The sequence below is a fragment of the Mytilus trossulus genome, chromosome 1 (assembly GCF_036588685.1).
Source record: "Mytilus trossulus isolate FHL-02 chromosome 1, PNRI_Mtr1.1.1.hap1, whole genome shotgun sequence".
In the NCBI taxonomy this organism is placed as follows: domain Eukaryota; kingdom Metazoa; phylum Mollusca; class Bivalvia; order Mytilida; family Mytilidae; genus Mytilus; species Mytilus trossulus.
Window position 1 is genome coordinate 37,079,639 of NC_086373.1, and position 20,242 is coordinate 37,099,880.

Consider the following 20,242-nt stretch of genomic DNA (forward strand, 5'->3'; position numbering starts at 1 on the left):
GCTGATTTGGAGAGGGGTTGTGGTTAACGTTGTATCATTGGAATTGTTATAAATGTATTGATATAAGCTATTACATTTAATGAACAGATATATAATGATAAGTCATATAAGATATTGCATTATTGTTGTGTGGATATTTCATAGTAATGTTATGTAACAATATTTTTACATTGTGATGACCATGAGGGCATTCTGATGTATCATGTTACCACAGAGATTTCTACTTAAGTAACTTTTGTTTTTGACCGGTAACCGATCTATGAATATGTGGACGTATTATATTTGCGCTGATTTTGAAAATTTTCATTCTTTCATTTGCGCCGATTTCATTTTTTCATTTGCGCCGATTTTATATTTGTCTTAATTGAATTTACAGGTAAGTTACAGGTAAGTCCATATTTTACATTGGCTGAGCACAGAGTATGAAGACAAATCAAGTGACATTGCAATTGGTAAATGGCTATATATCCCAATTTTTCGGGTTACCATTCCTTTCCCTACATGAAATCGATGACTGCTTCACGTTTGACATTTTCTGACACTCCTTCTGATGACCAATGTCATACATTCTTAGACAACGTACAAGTACACATTCCATAACGGTTAACCAATTTGTGATGGCGTCCATAAAATTAAAGAATGCGAACTCTAGAAATGCCCCCACCAGTATGTATGCCAAACAAAGAAACGATGGCATTCGTTATCGACACATTTGCCAAATATAGAAGAGACGAAATCATAAGAAAGGAATATATATGATGTTTTGCCTATACATACTCGGCAAGAACAGATTTATGATTTGAATGTATTCTGTTTTTATGGATTTGAATGCTGCTACATATATTTTAAATTCGTCATTTTAGTATAATCAAAGTGATTTTATCTTAGGTTTTTTATTTCTTGATTTTAAGCAGGAGACAACAGTTATATACATGTTATAATTGACAATTCATAACACATGTACAAATGGCAAACAGAAAAGGTCTTTAATGACAAATGAAAATAACTTAACATTACTGGGATGGAGAGGTGTCTCATTGGCACTCATACTACATGTTCTTATATCACTTCACCTGTAATTTACCTGTTATTTACCTGTAAAAAAATCGGCGCAAATGAAAAAAAAAATCGGCGCAAATGAAAGAAAAAATCAGCGCAAATGAAATGCAGATCGGCGCAAATGCAAAACGCCGAAATAAACATTCCTTGTCGCTTGATATAAATTCATTTCTTAAAGAATACTCATAAAAATCTTTTTTTAGAACATGAATTAATAATATAAAAATGTGTGTCTGTACATTAACCTCACTTTCTGATATAGAGATAAATATTATTTTTTGTCTGAGACAAGTGCTTGTGACCTGATCCACAAGAACTTGCGGTCATCCTATGTTCAGTACTTCAGTACCTTGATTGTTTGTTGTTTGTTATGTAACAACACTTTTTTATGAATTTGTTTTCCCACAAATATATGGTGTGCTTAGTTATCACGGCTGGTAATCTACACACGCAGAGCATTTGGTTCTGCAATGAAAACCGTGAGAGGATTTTCCGGTTGTGCTTGAGTGGAGCAATTGTCACCGCTTCGAAAGGTAAAAACATTTCTGAATCGCAATTTTCTTATTCGACTGATCAAAATATTGAAAATCGTAGAATGCTATGCTGTGGTGAATACTCGAACGAAAAGATACATATATCATTCACTGCTGTACGTGGAGTTGAACTCCTATAAAATCAGTTGCCGCACGACAATTTGCCTAAAAAAGTGACATTTACATTTTAAAATGGTTGTAATTACAGACCCTCAAGTTCAAATTTACTTTTTATTCGGTCAAAGGTTATGAATGTCGGTTTGGGCGGCGTGTACGCTGTCCGGTGTTGATCGACATCTCAATAAATCTATAAACATCATATTTTCATAATGACATGCGTGAGGGGATCGGTTCTGATTGAGGACATCGTGAATGCGTGAGGGGACGTGAAATCATAATATTATATCCAAACTATGAGTCTTTGAAAGTTGCTTACTTGATGTGGTCAGATTGTTCATAGAAGTAAGTAGTAAACCGTTGTCGAAATTCATAAATTGATTGAGAAAAAACGAATTCGGACTACAAACTAAAACTAAGGGAAACACATCAAATATAAGAGGAAAACTACGTAACAACAGCAACACAAAGTTAAACTTTAACACACACAGAAACGAACACCTTTTATAGCTGACTATATGCGGTATGGGCTTTGCTCATTGTTGAAGGCCGTACGGTGACCTATAATTGTTAATGTTTGTGTCATTTTGGTCTTTTGTTGATAGTTGTCTCATTGTCAATCATACCACATATTTTTTATACAGTTTAAAAATGGCCATTTTCCTGACTTGGACATTATAAGAAAAAATGGTGGGATGAACCCGTTTTTGTGGCATACCAAACCTCCCTCTTTCACAGAAATGATAAATATATCATTTAAAGACAACATTACATGACAGGACTACAATACAAATAAATGATAGAACATATAGGACAGAGAAACACTCCAATTATAGCTAATAAAAGGTACCAGGTTTAAAAAAACACTTATAAATACGTCAGACGCGTCTTTCGTCCACAAAAGGCCCACCAGTGACGCTCAGATGAAAAAAGTTCGAAAGACAAGACAAGTACATTGAGGACCAAAAGTTCCAAAAAGTTGTGCCTAATACGGCTAGGGTTTCTGCCAGGAATAAGAACATCCTTGTTATTTCGAATAATTCATAATTTTGCAACCAGTGATGTTTTATAAAATGACCATATAATAGATATACATGATAAAAATCGAAGTGGTGACTAACTACAAAATAAAAACGGATACATAAAACTACCTAAACCAGCAAATAAAAATTCACAGGCGCGTTAGCCAAAACCATCAACGCACAAAGTGACGTAATATATGAATTTCTTAAACAATATCCCAAAAAAAGGATAGACAAAATTCAGGATTAAATTTGCAATACTGATATATAACATTTATCAATCACAATGAAAATAACATTTATTAATAAATACCAATTAATAGTAAACTATACCGATTATTTGCCCAAATCCACGAATTTGGACACATATTTGAAATTTATTGGTTAGACTTTATTCATAAAAAGAAAACATGGTCATTTATTGTTATTTCAAAATTCTATCTCATAATTTTTATTTATGCACACAAATTTGTTTTTTCATAAACAATCTAACCATATTAATTCAACTTTCAACTACTGATAGCTTGTATATAAAGATAAGATTTCAAGTCCCCTCACGCATTCACGATGTCCTCAATCAGAACCGATCCCCTCACTCATTAAAAAATTAAAATATAAGATTTTTAGATTTATTAAGATGTCTATCAACACCGGACAGTGTACACACCGCCCAAAACGACATTCATACCCATTGACCCAATAAAAAGGAAATTTGAACTTGTAGGTCTGTTAATAGAACCATTTCAAAATCAAAATGTCACTTTTTTAGGCAAGTTCTTGTGCGGCAACTGATTTTGTAGGAGTTCAACTCCACGTACAACAGTAAATGATACATGTATCTCTTCGTTAAAGTATTCACCACAGCATAGCATTCTCCGATTTTCAATATTTTGATCAGTCGAATAAGAAAATTGCGATTTAGAAATGTACGTACCTTTTGAAGCGGTGACAATTACTCCACTCAAACACAACCGGAAAATCCTCTCACGGTTTTCATTGCAGAACCTAATGTTCTGCGTGTGTAGATTACCAGCCGTGTTATTAGAATTTAGATGTAACTTATAAAGAATGGTTGTTCAATTAAATAGCAGTCATTTGACTTTTTCCTCAATTACACATTTTGTTGACCTTTAAAGAAATTGTTCTATTTGAATACTTTTAAAATCTTGCTGTCAGCAGTCTGCCATTTTAATTTGTCCATTCTTGCTTTGATTAGTTGTTGACTTAAGTTTATTTTTTAGTCTACTAAATTATGTAATCCACAGCATAACGATTCCCTACAGAAATGACAGAAGTTTATACTAGAATAATAGAAAAATGTTTGCAATAAATGCATATTTAAGATCTTTTCCAGCCAAATTGTCTGCCTGCAAAATGTTATAGGATTAAACAGATTTGACATGAATATCCGTTAAGAACTATTAATGATTTGGATAAGTAATAAATAAGGGATCATGGAAGAAAACACTTTATGTAATTTATAAGATCTCGTATAAACTACAATATAAAGACAAAGTTCATTGCATTTTATCAAAATAAGACGTTGTGATTGTTTGTGACATTGGGTTGCTGTCTCCTACTGGTAAAGGATATGGTACGTTTGATCATACTATCTATCTGTCTGGACGTGGATGACAGTTCTATATTTGTCACTTTGATCCTAGTCCTAGTGATCATCAGCTAAGGAGGAAACAAACCTTCCATTTATAGTGCTACTGACATTGGGTTGCTGTCTCCTACTGGTAAAGGATATGGTACGTTTGATCATACTATCTATCTGTCTGGACGTGGATGACAGTTCTATATTTGTCACTTTGATCCTAGTCCTAGTGATTATCAGCTAAGGAGGAAACAAACCTTCCATTTATAGTGCTACTGGCATTGGGTTGCTGTCACCTACTGGTAAAGGATATGGTACGTTTGATCGTACTATCTATCTGTCTGGACGTGGATGACAGTTCTATATTTGTCACTTTGATCCTAGTCCTAGTGATTATCAGCTAAGGAGGAAACAAACCTTCCATTTATAGTGCTACTGGCTAATTACCACGTTATACCCATAATTGCCTGTATCAGAAAGCTCTTATTAGATTTCCTCTCTAGCCATAGGTCTCCCACTTTCATGTCCATCAAATGTAATGAGTGTTCTTAGGGCATACAAGCTATTCCATCATTGTAATGGGCTAGTCAACTTCTTAAATAAAATTGGAGTTACAAACCATTATTATTAAAAGAAAAGCATTAGAAATAATTCATTTTACACGCATGTAATAAAGGATCTGCTTTTGGTATGAACAAAAAACAGAGTGAATTTAAAAACAGATTATTACGGGACTGGCAGGCATATTGTAGTCTTTATGGTGGTCTTTTCACACATTAATGCCATGACTCGCTAAAATTTTATTATTATACTGTAATGAGAACATATAAGTCACACTAATGAAAGTAATATGATTATGTTCAAAGAATTTTGTAGTTTTAAGCTAGATTTAATGTGATTTTACATTAAAACAATATTTTAAAGTGTACAGTATGAAATTGAGAATGGTAATGGGGAAAGTGACTGTCTAACTTTAGATTTGAGTGAGGGGAAAGGGAGTGGCAGAGATTTGTTATGTTAAGGGAAGAAAAGAAACTATAGATAAAATGTAGATGAAATAAACACAAATCAAGAGAGGTTTATAATGACATCAAACTCAAGATGGCTGATAAAAAAGGGTAATGAACCATAAAAGAATATTTATTTTGCCCTGACATAAACCTAACCAGCTTCACTTGAAGGCTGATAATATAAGTACTTGAAAAAATCTAATAATTTAAGAAAAATATCCTTTCATGTAAAATTCCTTCATTTCAATCTCAATAACAATGTTTTAGTTTGTTTGTACTTGGTAGCACAATTGTGGTTCTCTTATTAATCAGCTGAAACTGGAAATGAGAATGTAACATTCTGCACTAATTAAGTTACACTCGAAACGTATTTGTGTTAAATTAGTTATTTCAGTAAATTTGTGCAGCAGTTTCATTCTGTCTCCAGGACAAATGAGGAACAATTGATATGAATTGCTTTATTCTATAGCCGTAGTGATCAATGATAATCTGGTTTATTGGAGCAAATAATGTAATTTACAGAGGCAGTCTGTGTATAAATGATTGAGAAAGCCACAAAAACACGATACTTGGTATCGGAAGATCTTTCCAGATTTACATAATATTCTGTTCTGAATCAATTATATAAGTCCAAGTGCTGTGTTAATGGTCCTGCAGAAAGAATTGGAACATTAAACAATGTTTTTGAGATCTGGTGTATTTTACTTTTGTTTAACAGAGTTGAGTGACCTCCCTTTATATCAATCTCAAATTGCACATACAATTGAAATACACAGTGGCAGATCCAGAAGTTTTCCTAAATGGGGCTGATTGACTGCCCTAAGAGGCTGCCTGTTCTGTTCATTGATTCCCTAAACAATGAGTCAGCAATCTAGATTATGAAGGACATGATGCAAAAAGGATTTTCCTCAGTAAAATAAATTTGAGATTGAAGATTGCCATTATGGCTTATTTTGAGGTTGAGGTAATAGAAATAAAAAACTGTTTTTTGAACCGACATATATATATACTGCAAAAACTGACTAAAAAAATTACCAGTGGTTTTTTTTTCTATTTTTAGAAAAAAACTTTTTTTTTAAGTATATATGTATCTTTTTAAATATACTGAGAATTAATTGACTTTTTTAAATATCAATTTTCAATAATTGGGAAAAAATTATATTTTCCTGGCCATTTGATTTCATGGTTTTGAAGAAATCATTGAAAATTGGTATCCCAGGAATAATAATGAATCCACATTAAATTCAAGTTCAAATCTTTGTCGCAGAAGCAAGGCTTACAAGTCCTACTTTTCTGGTCATAGTGGTGTCAACTGTGTGAATTATCTATGTTTTTGATCAGGTCAAGGAGGCAAGACACTCACTGATCCCTTTGTATTAATTGTTAATGTTATACTTAGATTTTTTAGTTCATAGAGGACCCTTAGTGCATTTCCTGAAGATTTTTATGCTACGCAAATTTACCATACTGTAAAATAGCAACGGTTTATTTCCCAACACTGTTTTTATTAATTCCAATCCTCCGTAAACAACATATAAAGGTTGAAATATTTCTAATATCATGAAAAAAATTAATATCTTTATTAAAAATCCATACCCATGAAACCAACATTTTATCAGATTAATGTTATAATATGATATTGAAAATTAATTGAGTTGTGGTATGATTCGTATACCTGTATTGCTTACAGAATAAAATAATCAAACTAATGCATATTTCTTGTTCAATAATACGCTCTTTTTTATTATTTCAAAAAATGAGGAGATAGGAGTGTCTTAAATATACTGTGCTTTATTACACGGTTCCACAAATTAGTGAGCTAAATAATGTAACATTACAAAGATCATGCAAAATAAATACTCTATAATTACAAGTGTTGGACATTATTATAAATTTCTATATACTACATGTATATAAAAAAAAAATGTGCATTTATAATTGCAATTTTCAAAAAATAAGCAACTGCTATGTTTTCAGGAAATAATCCATACAAATAATGCTATCAAAATTTAAAATGAAATTTTCAATTTTGCAATACTTATCATTTTGCAATAATGAAAAGTTTCAAAACATTACAAAATTTTATTAATTTAGTGCACTGTAACATTTATGCAGATCATGATACTAAAAAAGTATAAAATAAAAACATATGCTTTTCTTATTTCTGACACATAATTAATTACTGTATGCAGAATTTCCTAAAATTGCAATGATTAATCTTGCATTTCATCTGTTCTGAAAATAATTTGCAATAATAAATGCATGCAATAATTTACAGTAGATAAAGTGCTTTTTCTTTGTAGTCCAGTCAATCTAGCATTAATTTGACCCTAACCTTAAAGTAATTGCAACAGAATATTTTTAAGTTTTAATCTTTAGCATTATACCCCAAATATCCACAGAAAAAAGTCCCATAAAATCTAACTTGAGGAAGACAAAAAAAATCACCATTTAAAATTCCTATGGAGATTTGTATTGAAAAGGGAGATAACTCTTGCAAAAAAGGCAGAAATATCAATAAAAATTGATACAAAATTATAACTTTACCGCTTCTATTCATCAGAATGTATTGATTCTTGTTTTTTTAGAGGTCTTTACAGTATAATAAACAACTCTTAAGGTGTTTTCATATATTTTATCAAGCTATAATCTAGATTTCGTAATTCATTAGTTGACCATTTATTGAATTTTTCAACATGTCAAGGTAAAGAATCTCAAATTAAATAAAATTAATAAAGCATGTATTCTTCTTTTTGTGGTTTAAAGTTTCATTAGATAAGTAAGTTGCTGAAATAATATAATATTATATACAGAAATAAACATTACCAAATTTTCACATTATTTTTTCAAAATGGTTACAAAGCTTCAAATTTGCAAATTCTTTAATGAAAAATGCATGAAAAAAATAAAACTACCCATACCATTTTGGTTTTGTACATTTCATGAGCAGAAGATTATATATTTCAGTCAAATACACACTTAAAACCCCATCAAAGTATCATACTGTACATACATTTCAAGAAAAACAACCAAAAACTGACCAAAAAAGACTCATTTTTGTAAGAGTTATCTCCCCTTCCAATGTCAATTTCCATAGGAAATTAAAAGTGCTGATTTTGAGTTTTCCTCAAGTTAGATTTTATGGGACTTTTTTCTGTGTATATAAAGGGCATAATGCTATAGATTAGAACTAAAACATTTTCTGTTGCAATTAGTTGGAGGTTAAATCTTAGTTTGACTGGACTATTGTTTTTTGGTCTGTTTAATTGTGTGTATAAGTAACAGTGAGTCATGAAGCAAAAGTCTGAATCCTTTGGTTTATTTTATAATAAATTAATGCAGTAATGACTTTCATCTTTGGAAGTATTTTAAAATTGTAAGGCTTTTTGGAATATTTGAAGAAAGAACCTGAGTAATTGAACTCTAAAATATCTTTACTATACTTAAAAATTTAAAAGAAATTGTGAGGATGTGAGTCTTGTTCCATTTCCGGTTTATGGAAAATATTTTCTTTTTTCTTTTGATAAATTAGATCAATACAGTTATAAGACATATACAGAAAGTGAGCATTGTTATTAATGATGAATTAGATTAGGTTGTCTTTGTTGTGTAAATAAATTAAAGCTGATGCCTTGATGGATTATACTTTCTATTGAAAAACTTCTTATTTTTTATTAATTTGTAGAAAGAAAGATAAGGTTTTAGATTTCATTACTACAGATGAAAGGCTTCCAATCAGCCTCACTTTGAGTAATGAACACGATTAGTTTGTTTTATTGTTGCCACCTGAGGAAGTAAATGTCTCTAAAGGAGCAGAAATTACATTTGACGTCATACTTTATGTACTTGTTTTGAAAAACGTAATAATGGGTCATAAATATTAGTTAACTGGATTTATAATATTCAGAGTTCAAACAAAATGAGAAGAAGCCTTTTATTTCTTCTCCTTATTTTGTGATCTGGTTTATTTTAGTTTTATCATGTTGACAAACTGATAATGAATAAGTTTCATACATTGATAGGAGCAGGATCTGCCTACAATTCCAGAGCACCTGAGATCATCAATGGTTTTTGATGGGGTCTGTGTTGTTCTGTTTTTGCTGTTGTGTTTTGTATATTCTGGTTGTCTTTTGGCTTTTTTTCTTGCTTTTTGCCATATGGTTTATTCTTTGACTTACGAGTTTGATCGTCTCTTTGGTTTCTTTTGTCTCTCTTGCATAAACTGATGAGACATTTGAGCAGAACTTGGTGAAATAGACTCATTTAGAAAAAAGAGGGAAAAAGGGTTTGAAATGGTTTACTAATAAACATTATAATATTTATGTTTTTCTTTGAAGAAAAAACTGACCAAAAGATGTGTTCAACAATATTTAGACCTCTGAAAGTGTACCAAGTTTAATTTTCAATCAGTAAAAAGTCAAGTGAGCTTTTGTCAAAACAGTGATAATTTGACTTATGTTGCCATTGTTAATAAACCTTTTAGATATTTATCTTCTCCCTGAATGTCTTCCAATTTTAACCAAACTGGGCAGAAATAATAATGGAAGAATAGTACATGGCAAGCAAATGCAATATTTGAAACTGATTTGCCAAAATGTGTGTAACTTTAGGGGATTGATAAAAGCAAAGCCATCATAAATGCAAAACTTTGTCAGAATTATCTGCTCTTGTTAAAACCTTAAAATTTGATATTGAAATTGGTGTTTTTTTGGAGGACATTATTTTGTTTTACAAGTTTAATCAATTGTCACAACTTAAATGTTAGATAACATCATTATAATTGATTCATGTTTCTTTTCAGAATGAAAGCTGTTGCTGAAGAATTTGGAGATAAGATGAATAAGATGGTTTATGACTTTACCTCTTATAAATTCTTAGAACAGGTAGGTTTTAACAAAATTTCAGGTTTGTATGTACATTGTATTCATAATCAATTAGCTTTTTTTGTATTAAACCAGACCAAAATCCATAGCTTTTTATGCCCCTCTACGCCCCACCTAAGATAGTTTAGGGGGATTATGTTTTCTGGTCTGTGCGTCCGTTCGTTTGTACATTCGTCCCTCCGTCTGTACGTCCGTCTGTTCGTTCGTCCGTCTGTTACACTTCAGGTTAAAGTTTTTTTGGTCGAGGTAGTTTTTGATGAATTTGAAGTCCAATCAACTTGAAACTTAGTATACATGTTCCCTTTTATAAGATCATTCTAATTTTAATGCCAAATTAGAGAATTTATTCCAATTTCACGGTCCAGTAAACATAGAAAATGATAGTGCCAGTGGGGCATCTGTGTACTGTGGACACATTCTTATTTTGTATTAAACCAGACCAAAAATCTGTTTAAGTATAACAGAGCAACATCGATCAGACTATAACAGATTTTATCCATATTAGGGTAGATTTGAATCATTTAATATATAAAGATGTAAGCTACACAGGTTGTCTAATATGATATGCAGTTTAAGATATCAATTGTTCCATCACTTTTTTTTTTACTTGCTTCACCAATTGCAAAAGCAGGTGTAGGAAGGGCTCGACTCATATTGAGTCACATTGGGTAGACAAGTTTCTTCATGGTTTTCTGGGTGTCTATGAATTGAAATGATTGATATTTGGCTTGATAATTTTGAGTAATGAAGTATGGAAGCAATTTTCAGATCTACTTTGCAGCTACTTCTTGAGTGCCTTTATTTTGAAATGTCATTCAATTACAAACAGGAACACAGGACACAAAAAATATGAGTTGTCAGTTCCAAGGTGAAGTAAAAAAAGTCTTATTGGTTGCTTGAAAGTAATTGGACACAATAATTTAGAAGGACTTTAGTTTCAAAGTGATATCTGAAGTTCCTGCAATTACAGCTGGTAACAACAGGGCTGCTTTAGTGGCATTAAGATCTTTTGCATTCTGATACTGAAACTATTTTTTTCAAGGAAACTTTTTTTCACCATTTATAGATTCTAAAGAATGATTGGGAAACTATAAATATATGTATGTTCTATGAATTTTCTTAATTATTACTATGGTTTTTGGATAATGTCTAAAAATGCCATGCTACCCTCATTATTATGTTGCAATACTTATGCATTATTATGTAAAAATAAGGTAATTAGTGTATGATTGCAATAAAAGATATCTATATATCTCTCATCTGATGTGGATAACTACAATATATCGTTTTGTTTGTTTTTGTTTTTTCTTATTCAAATTGTCAAATGATTGGAAAATAATATGCATTTTCAAAATATGTGTAGATTTTATTTCTCTTGGGAAGTCTTAAAACAATGGTTAGATAATACTTTACAAGCATATTGACTGATACTTTATAGCAAATGACATTTAAAAATGGACAAATAATGAAGAATGTGTCTCTTAAATAATTAAAATATGATATGCAGCTGCATGATTCTGATGTAGAGTAGTTAGAACTCAGATCTCCATCCCATTTTCTGTCACTTGAAACCAGTTTAAATGACTATGCCAGCTTCAATTTTTGCTATATTTATTAGCTAATTGAAAATCGGTTGAAAAAGAATAAACAATCACTCCAATATCTTGTAATCTAAACCATATTTACACACATACTACTTGGGTTTATGCTTACCTTATTTCACAGTGTGAGAAAGAAATATTTCCAGACCTAATATTGCTATTTGAGTCAATACTTGAGAGAGAACTCAGTGCTTGATTAAGTAAGATCCATTGTTTTCCCCCTTTTTTTTTTGCATTTACTGTCAATTATTAAGTAATTTTTAATCAAATTTAAAGTAATAATTGTTTTGCTTTTTTTAATTACCTTGCAGATCAGGACAAAAATTGTCCATAATCATTCTAATGGTGTATTGTTAAATGCCTAAACTACTGTTGAAAGTTATGGCCACTGTTACTATAAATAGCCACTACTAGCCTCTTCACAAATAAGCAAAATTTAATGAAAACATTCTACTAATTTAATGTAAACATTTTAATGAAAAAATGATATGGACCAAATTGCATCCACTTTATAGGAAAATTATCTTATGATGATGTCAATGACTGTCATAGCTGCGAAAACATAGCTCTATTGTCCTTTGATTTTTTTTTGCCATAGACCGCAAATATCAAAAATCATCAAAAGGACATTAAGAGCTACAATTTCGCAGCTATGACTGTCATTAATTCCTGGCTGCACATGTTTGCTAAGGCCTCTTGTAAATGTAGGTCTTAAATAGTTTATAGCCACCAAAATTTAAGATATAGTAACAGATTTTATCACACCTTAGATTCATTGAAACAATGTCTTCTACCCTTTTATGTCCCCCTTATTATGCCCTGCCATCTAGTGCACTGTACCCTATAGTAATCACACTGTCTGTCCATCTGTTCAAACATCAGCCTAATAATTCAAGATTGACTTAACCTATTTACTGACCTTTTTGCACAACTTAAACATTTTTGAGTATGGAAGGTGTTGTTATTTTAGGTTTTGGGGGGTAATTTGTGGTAAAAACTATGTTTTTGTTGGGAAAAAAATGACACAATTTTTGAGAAACATCAATTAAAGATTTAATTGAAAATTGATATAAATTGGTAAAAAAAAATTGGCTTTTCCAAATTGATCCCAAAATCTGTTTCATCGCAATTACCTAGCAGAATAAGTAATTGTATGTAAACCCTGTGAGTTGACAGGTATTTGACTATTAACTTCACACATACTATGTATGAGCTAGCTGAACTTGCTCCACTTTGAGTTTCCAATATAAAAATAATACTATACACAGAGAAAATGGAATTATGCTGTCATTTGCTTTATAGATTGCAAAAATTGTATTTCTCCTCTTAAAAAAACTTACAACATTAATAGATTAAACTTGGTTAATTCTCTTACATAATTCATAGATGTAAAAAATCTATAATAAAATTAATAGGAATAAATTATATATCAAATAAATTTACAATTGATTATTTAAAGATGATACAGAACTATTATGTAGCTACTAAAATTAAATAACTTCAATTTAAATGAACATTTTTTTTTACTAGTAAGAAACAATTTAATTCTCTATGTAGAAAATTCTTAAGCCAAAAAGCTACCTTACTAAAAATCAAGTAAAAAAAAACCTTTATTTCTTGTATTGTTAGATTTAACAAAAAATTTCAGTCATGTTTTCCATCTTTGTGTGTGCGTCTTGTAGTCTTGTTTTTGTCTCACCAAAGAAAAGAAAATGCAGTAGAGATTATAATCTGGGAACAGCAGCATAATCTTTGGGTTAATGCTTTATATATTTTAGACCTTCTGCTATATAGTACCTTGTGTTCTGATGTGTTAAGTTACAAATTTTCTTTCTGTTATGGAATAAAACCACAAATACATAGCCCAATTGCTTTCTTTGTTCAAATCTGCAAATTCAAGCATTAAGTATTATATATACCACGCTATTTACGAGTTAACATATTTAAACAATGAATCCATAGGATGAGTTCGTTTAAATATGTTATGAGTAAGGCATGGTGTATATGTTTTGTAACATCTTCAAAAGTGGCCTGGTGATTTTTTATCCAATTAAAACCCAGTGGGAATGTCGTTCTAGCCCCCTGCTTAGCACAAGCATGAGAAAATCGATCAATTCAATTTTTCCAAAATCAACCGGTTCATTCGGAAATACTTGTGTCGTTTATTCACTTAACTGTCAGCCACATGGAGTTGTAACAAAGAAGAGGGGTTTAAATCATGGTTTAACATGAAAAATATCAGATTAAACCATGGTCTAAGCTCTGCCTATCTACATGAAGTAGCAAGCACAAAGTACGTCATGATTTTTTTTAATGGAATAACATATCAATCTTAACATTAAACCATGTTTTTTTAGAAACCAAACTATTAAGCAGATTATCTCTATGACCTCTACTTATTTCATAGATCTGGTATCAAGGTTAAATGTTTGTAGTCAATGGAATATATCAGGAAATATTAGCACTAGGTCAACTTTATATGGTGTATGGAATGATTGTAAGGTGTTTATGTCTGTCTAGCCTGTTTCATTTTATGTGACCTAATCAACATGATTTATGGGTAAAAACGGATGTAACAGTTATGTTTTTTAAAGTTTTTAACCATAGGTAAACTATAGTTGGTATATAAACAAATTGCAAGGTGTACATGTCTGTCTGGCAGAGTTTGTCTGACCTTAGCTTCACTTGAAATCATTGTTCACTGGTCAAAGTTAAGTTTTCATGGAAAGTTCTGTTTCTTGGGAGCAATAGGTCCTCAATTTTTGGTGCAATAAAGATTGTAAGGTATGCCTGTTTGTCTGGTAGGATCTTATGACCTTGACCACATGCACATGGTTGATCTTGTGTAAAACTTGTTAAATAACCCTTTACTCTATGGTTTTCAACATGATCAATAAAGCAGGCAAGACATTTCAGTGAAGGCTCTCTTTATGATTTAAGTATAACAGACTGGACTTAATTGTTGTCCTGCATTATCGTAAAAACATAAAATCATAAAGAAATGTTTTTGACTATTGGACAGCTTGTCATTCTCTGAATAAAAGAATTAACAACATAGTCCTTATGAGTTGTCACTTGTGTTGACATTTGTTTTAACTCCAAAAAGAGAATCAAAGGTTACTCACTGATCGTGTCTCAAGCTTCATTTGTTGTCCTGACTATTGATTGTCAGATACAGACACTGGGGTCATTACCTATGATTGTCTTGCCTAATGATTTACTAACAGATGCCTCCAGTTATAGAGCTGCTGCATTTGAATGAAGAAAATTTCCCAGTGGATAGATGACTTCCTGATATGAATCCAGCCTTACAAAATCAAAGTAAAAATAATTTTATTTTTTCATGTTTGATTCCAAGTTATTGTATTTTCTACGTCTGGTTCTTCTATAGTTATCGGGTTCATCTTGAAAATTAAGGACTTCCTTGTTGGTTTACCTAAGTCTCTTTGTTATTTAAGCAGTGCATGTTTTTTTTTGAATGGCAGTACTAGTCTGCTTTCGTCTCTCTCATAATTATAATGAAATAACTAATGACTGCTGTGTCTTTATAATTACATTAGATGCATGTTTCATTATAATACCTTATTCTGATTGGCTAACAGCACATCACATGTTATTCCGTAAACAATTGCATGAGACAATAACATTTATCATGCATGATGACACGAGGTCCCACAATAAAGTGCACAGGTGAATTAAATAAAACTTGATAAAAATCGTGTTTTCTGAACTTTTCATGATCCTAGCTAAAAAATGTAATTATAAGTATTAAATGCTTCTTTTTGTAACTTTATAGGGTTGTAAAAGCGTTGACCGTGCATACATTTTTAGAATGAAGCGCAGAAACAAATTGTACTTCGGTCAACGCTTTTACACCCCAATAAATTTACAAAAAGAAGCATTCAATTCTTAAATAAAACATTTCCTGGAGGTTTTCTGCAGAAACTAATTTCTCTTATAATCACGTTATCCTAGGTAAATGAAAAAAAGGACTTGCAGGAATAACTCTAAAAACACTGATAAAGGCTGTTATGAACTAGCAAGCAGTGATGTGATGTGCGTATTCACATTTCTTGAAGCACTACTGATCAGAGTGCCCTGAATTTGGTATGAACATTCACATAAGCATTTAGTCTCTGGTGTATAGTTGTCTCTTTGGCAATTATACCACATCTTATGTTTTCACATATTGAAGAACAATGAATGTGAAAAAATACGAAAAAGTCTTCAACATCCTGTTTACCAAGAACTTGTAGATACAATTGAATCACTGAAGGGTAAACATTCAACAGACCATTTGAATTTATTTTCATTATTCAGTTATCAATGATATATTGTTCTTAAGGTCCATTTCTAAAATACTTACAGTAATATAAAAAGTAATAAGCAGCCGACTTACAAGGTTCATCTGATGTTGACTTTATTTTTATGGTTCATTGGTCAATTAATGTCAACTTTATTAGATACTATGTTAAAAAAATTATTACTTTAGAGGGTTTGGCCCTTTTAGTGTCTTTATTTAAATCTGCCAAAAAATATCAATTTACAATATATTGAAATGAATATATATGGAAATGATGATCCACAATGATTCCTCTGACCTTGACCTCATTTTCATTGATTGTGTGTAATGTGAACTTTATGTGATACCTGTAGTTAGATTATTTTCATTAAAAGTCAATAAATAAATTTGGTGTTTTAACTGTCTTCTGATTGGTTAAAATTATTAGTTTTATTTTCAATGTTGTCAATTTTGATTGTCACACGCCCACTCTGACGTTGTGTATTCATACGCCAACATGTGTGTACGTTGTTATTGTTAATATAAATAATATAAAAAGTTCTTTGAGCCTTATTTTTTATATAAATTTATTTATAATGAATGGCAATAATTTATTTTGATTTTATTGAACCATAAAACTAATTTTTTGACTCTTCACATTTTACATAATCCGCTTCGCGGATTATTCAATGTGAAGAGTCAAAAATTAGTATTATGGTTCAATAAATTCAAAATAGATAATAGCCATTCATTAAATAAAGATTGAAAACATTCATTGTATGCACTCTTATATTTATAGTTTTTCTATTGTTGAATCATTTCAATGATTTCTTTCTATTTGTGTTTTTTTTCTTCTTCTTAAAATATCTTTTGAAATATACTTGATCCACCATGAGGTTAATGAGCCAAGGCATTATAGAGTTATATTTGTCCTGTTCAATATTATATTCGTGTAAAAAAGAAGTTCATCCTGAATTTAATTCTGTCAATTGAAAGACAACAATTCAAAATGTTTTCACAAGATGTCATGTCTAGAACTGCATTTATTTGATTAAAGATTTTAATTCGATTACTTTAGTGGATTTTCCTCATTTATTTGCTGGGATCAAATTGGAGAGGAAATTAATCTTGAACATGATGAAAGCTGTTATTTACGTTATTTAGGTCTAATTGTATAGAAGAAAAATGACTCTATTGGCAAGGTAGAGGCAATAGTCAATTTCCAGTTAGCTTGTACTTTTATCTGGCACAGTATTGATTTTAGCATATTCTTTTGTTCTCATTCTAACCTATGTTTGAAAGTTAAATGGTAATCTATCAATATCTCAATGATAATTAGATGGAAAAAATTGAGAATGGAAATGGGGAATGTGTCAAAGAGACAACAACCTGACCGTAGAAAAAAACAACAGCAGAAGGTCACCAACAGGTCTTCAATGTAGCAAGAAATTCCCACACCCAGAGGCGCCTTCAGCTGGCCCCTAGGATGGATGTATATTTGATGCTTTGATTAAAGGTTTTATATGAACTTTTTCTTAAACTACATTTATAATACTTTACTTAAGTCAATAAACTCAATGAGCATGCAGATCAAGTTGATGCATAGGAATTTGCTTCTTCTGCTTTTTGAAAATTAATGATTAGGGGAAATATTATGAGAAAGAAGGGTTTGAGGAAGTATGTTCAAGATCAATTTTTTTTTGTAAAAGCAGGTAGACTTTTCTGTAATTTTGATATAATTTGTCCCAAAAGAAGTACTGTAAATTCAGAAATTTATTATTGCGAGGTTTTTATTATTGCGAAAAATGCGACAGAGTTGTAAATGCAATAATTTGAACTCCCATTTTAAGATATTTTATATAGATTAAACAGGATTATTATTATTTTCAAAATCAGAAAAATTAAAATCGCATTAAGGCTAAAATGACAAAATCGCAATAATAAATGCACGCAATAATTTCTGAATTTACAGTACTCTACACTAAACTAGTTTAATATAAACAAAACAAAGATATAAAGATCGACACTTTCACACTTTTTACTTATTTATTCTATAGTTAAAAACAGTTACCTGGAATAAAGACACGGTGGAATGAAATTAGGCTTACATAAGCACTTTTTTTTTTAGCTATGCAGCCTATTCCTATTTGCTACCATTCTTCTAATATTCTCTCAAGATTCTTATTACAGCTGAAAAATTTTGCTTCTAAAATATGGAAAAAATCATACAAAAATGTGAACAATTCAAAAAGACTGAATTAATGTCAGAATTAGTGGACTATCAGGTTCGAGCAATTTGTGTCACAATAGAACCTAGATTTGAAATAGGTCATGAAGATGAAATCTTGACAGTTTTTTAACCGTGTTCTGGAAAAACCTGTGATAAGTCACGTCAGTGTAATCCTAAACCTTGTCAGTTTGTTAAGATATACAATTACTGAAGTCTTGGGCCGTTCTGAAAATGGTTACAAGTTATCAAAGCTGACAGCTCTGTTGTTTGAGCTGTACCTAGATTCATAGGTTTAAATGTGTGACGGAAAGATTGTTAGGTTGTGGATCTACTGTTTATTTGATAATCTTGTAAACATCGGACAGTTGATTGACAAAGGGAAATTAATTTCTCGACACAGATTATAAAAATTGATGATAATGTATTTACAGAATGCATTGTTTAAAATCTCTTTACTTGTATAATCAAAAAATATTATCGTTAACGGTCCTGTGATTGTATTACTACAGTGGGAAATAATCAGTAATATAATTTATTTGGTAAATTAATCTGGCTTTGACATCCATTACTACAGTATTAGGAAATATCTTACTTAGAAAATTACTGTAATCAGAGTAAGAGAAATAGTATGGGATAAAGATGGGAACATAGTTGATAATATCAGACTTCCTTGTAAATTGGATTAGGATCATTAACCTCAGATAGATTTACAGAATCTAGTATCAAGTATAGGTCTGGAATAGCTTGTTATTTCTGTTTTTAGTTCAGGTCTCAGAATTGAAACCAGTATTTTTAAGTGGTTAGACAAGTAAATAAAATTGCGGGAATTTAGTGATCTGTATAAACTTTGAGATTCTTGAGTTTCTGAGAAATTGAGACATTAACACAGTTTTCACCATTAATTTCATGTTATGCAGTCATCGTCAATGTTTAGCCTACATATATAGACTTATAGTTTGGTTTTTATGTTTCCTGTTTGAAGGCCAGACATAAAAACACTATTTGTACATGACAATGGTGACAAGAGCATTGAAATGTTGCTTCAATGATAAAGAGATAGACAAATTGTAATTTAGCAACGTGTTTGTTGTGATAATGTAAATCCCGTTTGTTTTAAATGTATTATCTTGTATAATATGATTTTTTTAAATAAGATATTTTATGTAGATACCTAATAGAATATTGACTTTATATTTATTGTTGACTAAATCTGTTGTGGTCAGATTTCATTAGTACTAACTTTTCTCAATGATTTATAATGTATTTTATTAGTAGGTCAATTATTATCATACGATTTTTTCTTTCTTTTATTTTCAGAAATATGATAAATATTTTCAACATTTCATCAAGCTAGATGGTAGATCCTTAGTAAATGAGGTAGCCAATGATATTGGTAGAATGTTAAAGAAAAAGATTAAAGCAGTTGAGGTTGGTATAATCAATCCTAAAAAGTCTAACAAAATCCTGCTGTCATGCCTGTCACATTGAATCATTTTGATCTTATAAGGAAACTTAATTGAAAAATCAAGTATTAAATAATAAGTTTCAAACCATACTTGTTCAGTTTAAATTTCTTCTTTCTTCTCATTTCATCATTTGATGGGCAGTGGATGGTTTGCACCCGACAGTCCATTCACCTCGAACAATCAAGACCATTCAATTTTAAATAAATTTGGTGATTTTACTGGCTCCTGATTGGTTAAAATTATTAGTTTTATTTTCAATGTTGTCAATTTTGATGGTGACACGCCCACTCTGACGTGTATTTATACACGAACATGTGTGAATGTTGTTATTGTTAATATAAATAATATAAAAAGTTCTTTGAGCCTTATTTTTGATAGAAATTTATTTATAATGAATGGCAATAATTTATTTTGATTTTATTGAATCATTTAACTAATT

General features: G+C 30.8%; 1 protein-coding gene across 3 annotated transcripts in view; it reads left to right on the forward strand.

Moving 5' to 3' along the window:
• LOC134723377 (voltage-dependent calcium channel subunit alpha-2/delta-3-like) overlaps positions 1–20,242 on the forward strand; it is a 123,641-nt gene that overhangs the window by 48,091 nt on the left and 55,308 nt on the right. For all 3 annotated transcript variants that reach the window (XM_063587002.1, XM_063587010.1, XM_063586996.1), the window contains 2 exons: positions 10,143–10,224; positions 19,655–19,765. In XM_063587002.1, the coding sequence (XP_063443072.1) occupies positions 10,143–10,224; positions 19,655–19,765 (193 nt within the window). The remainder of the gene's footprint in view (positions 1–10,142; positions 10,225–19,654; positions 19,766–20,242) is intronic.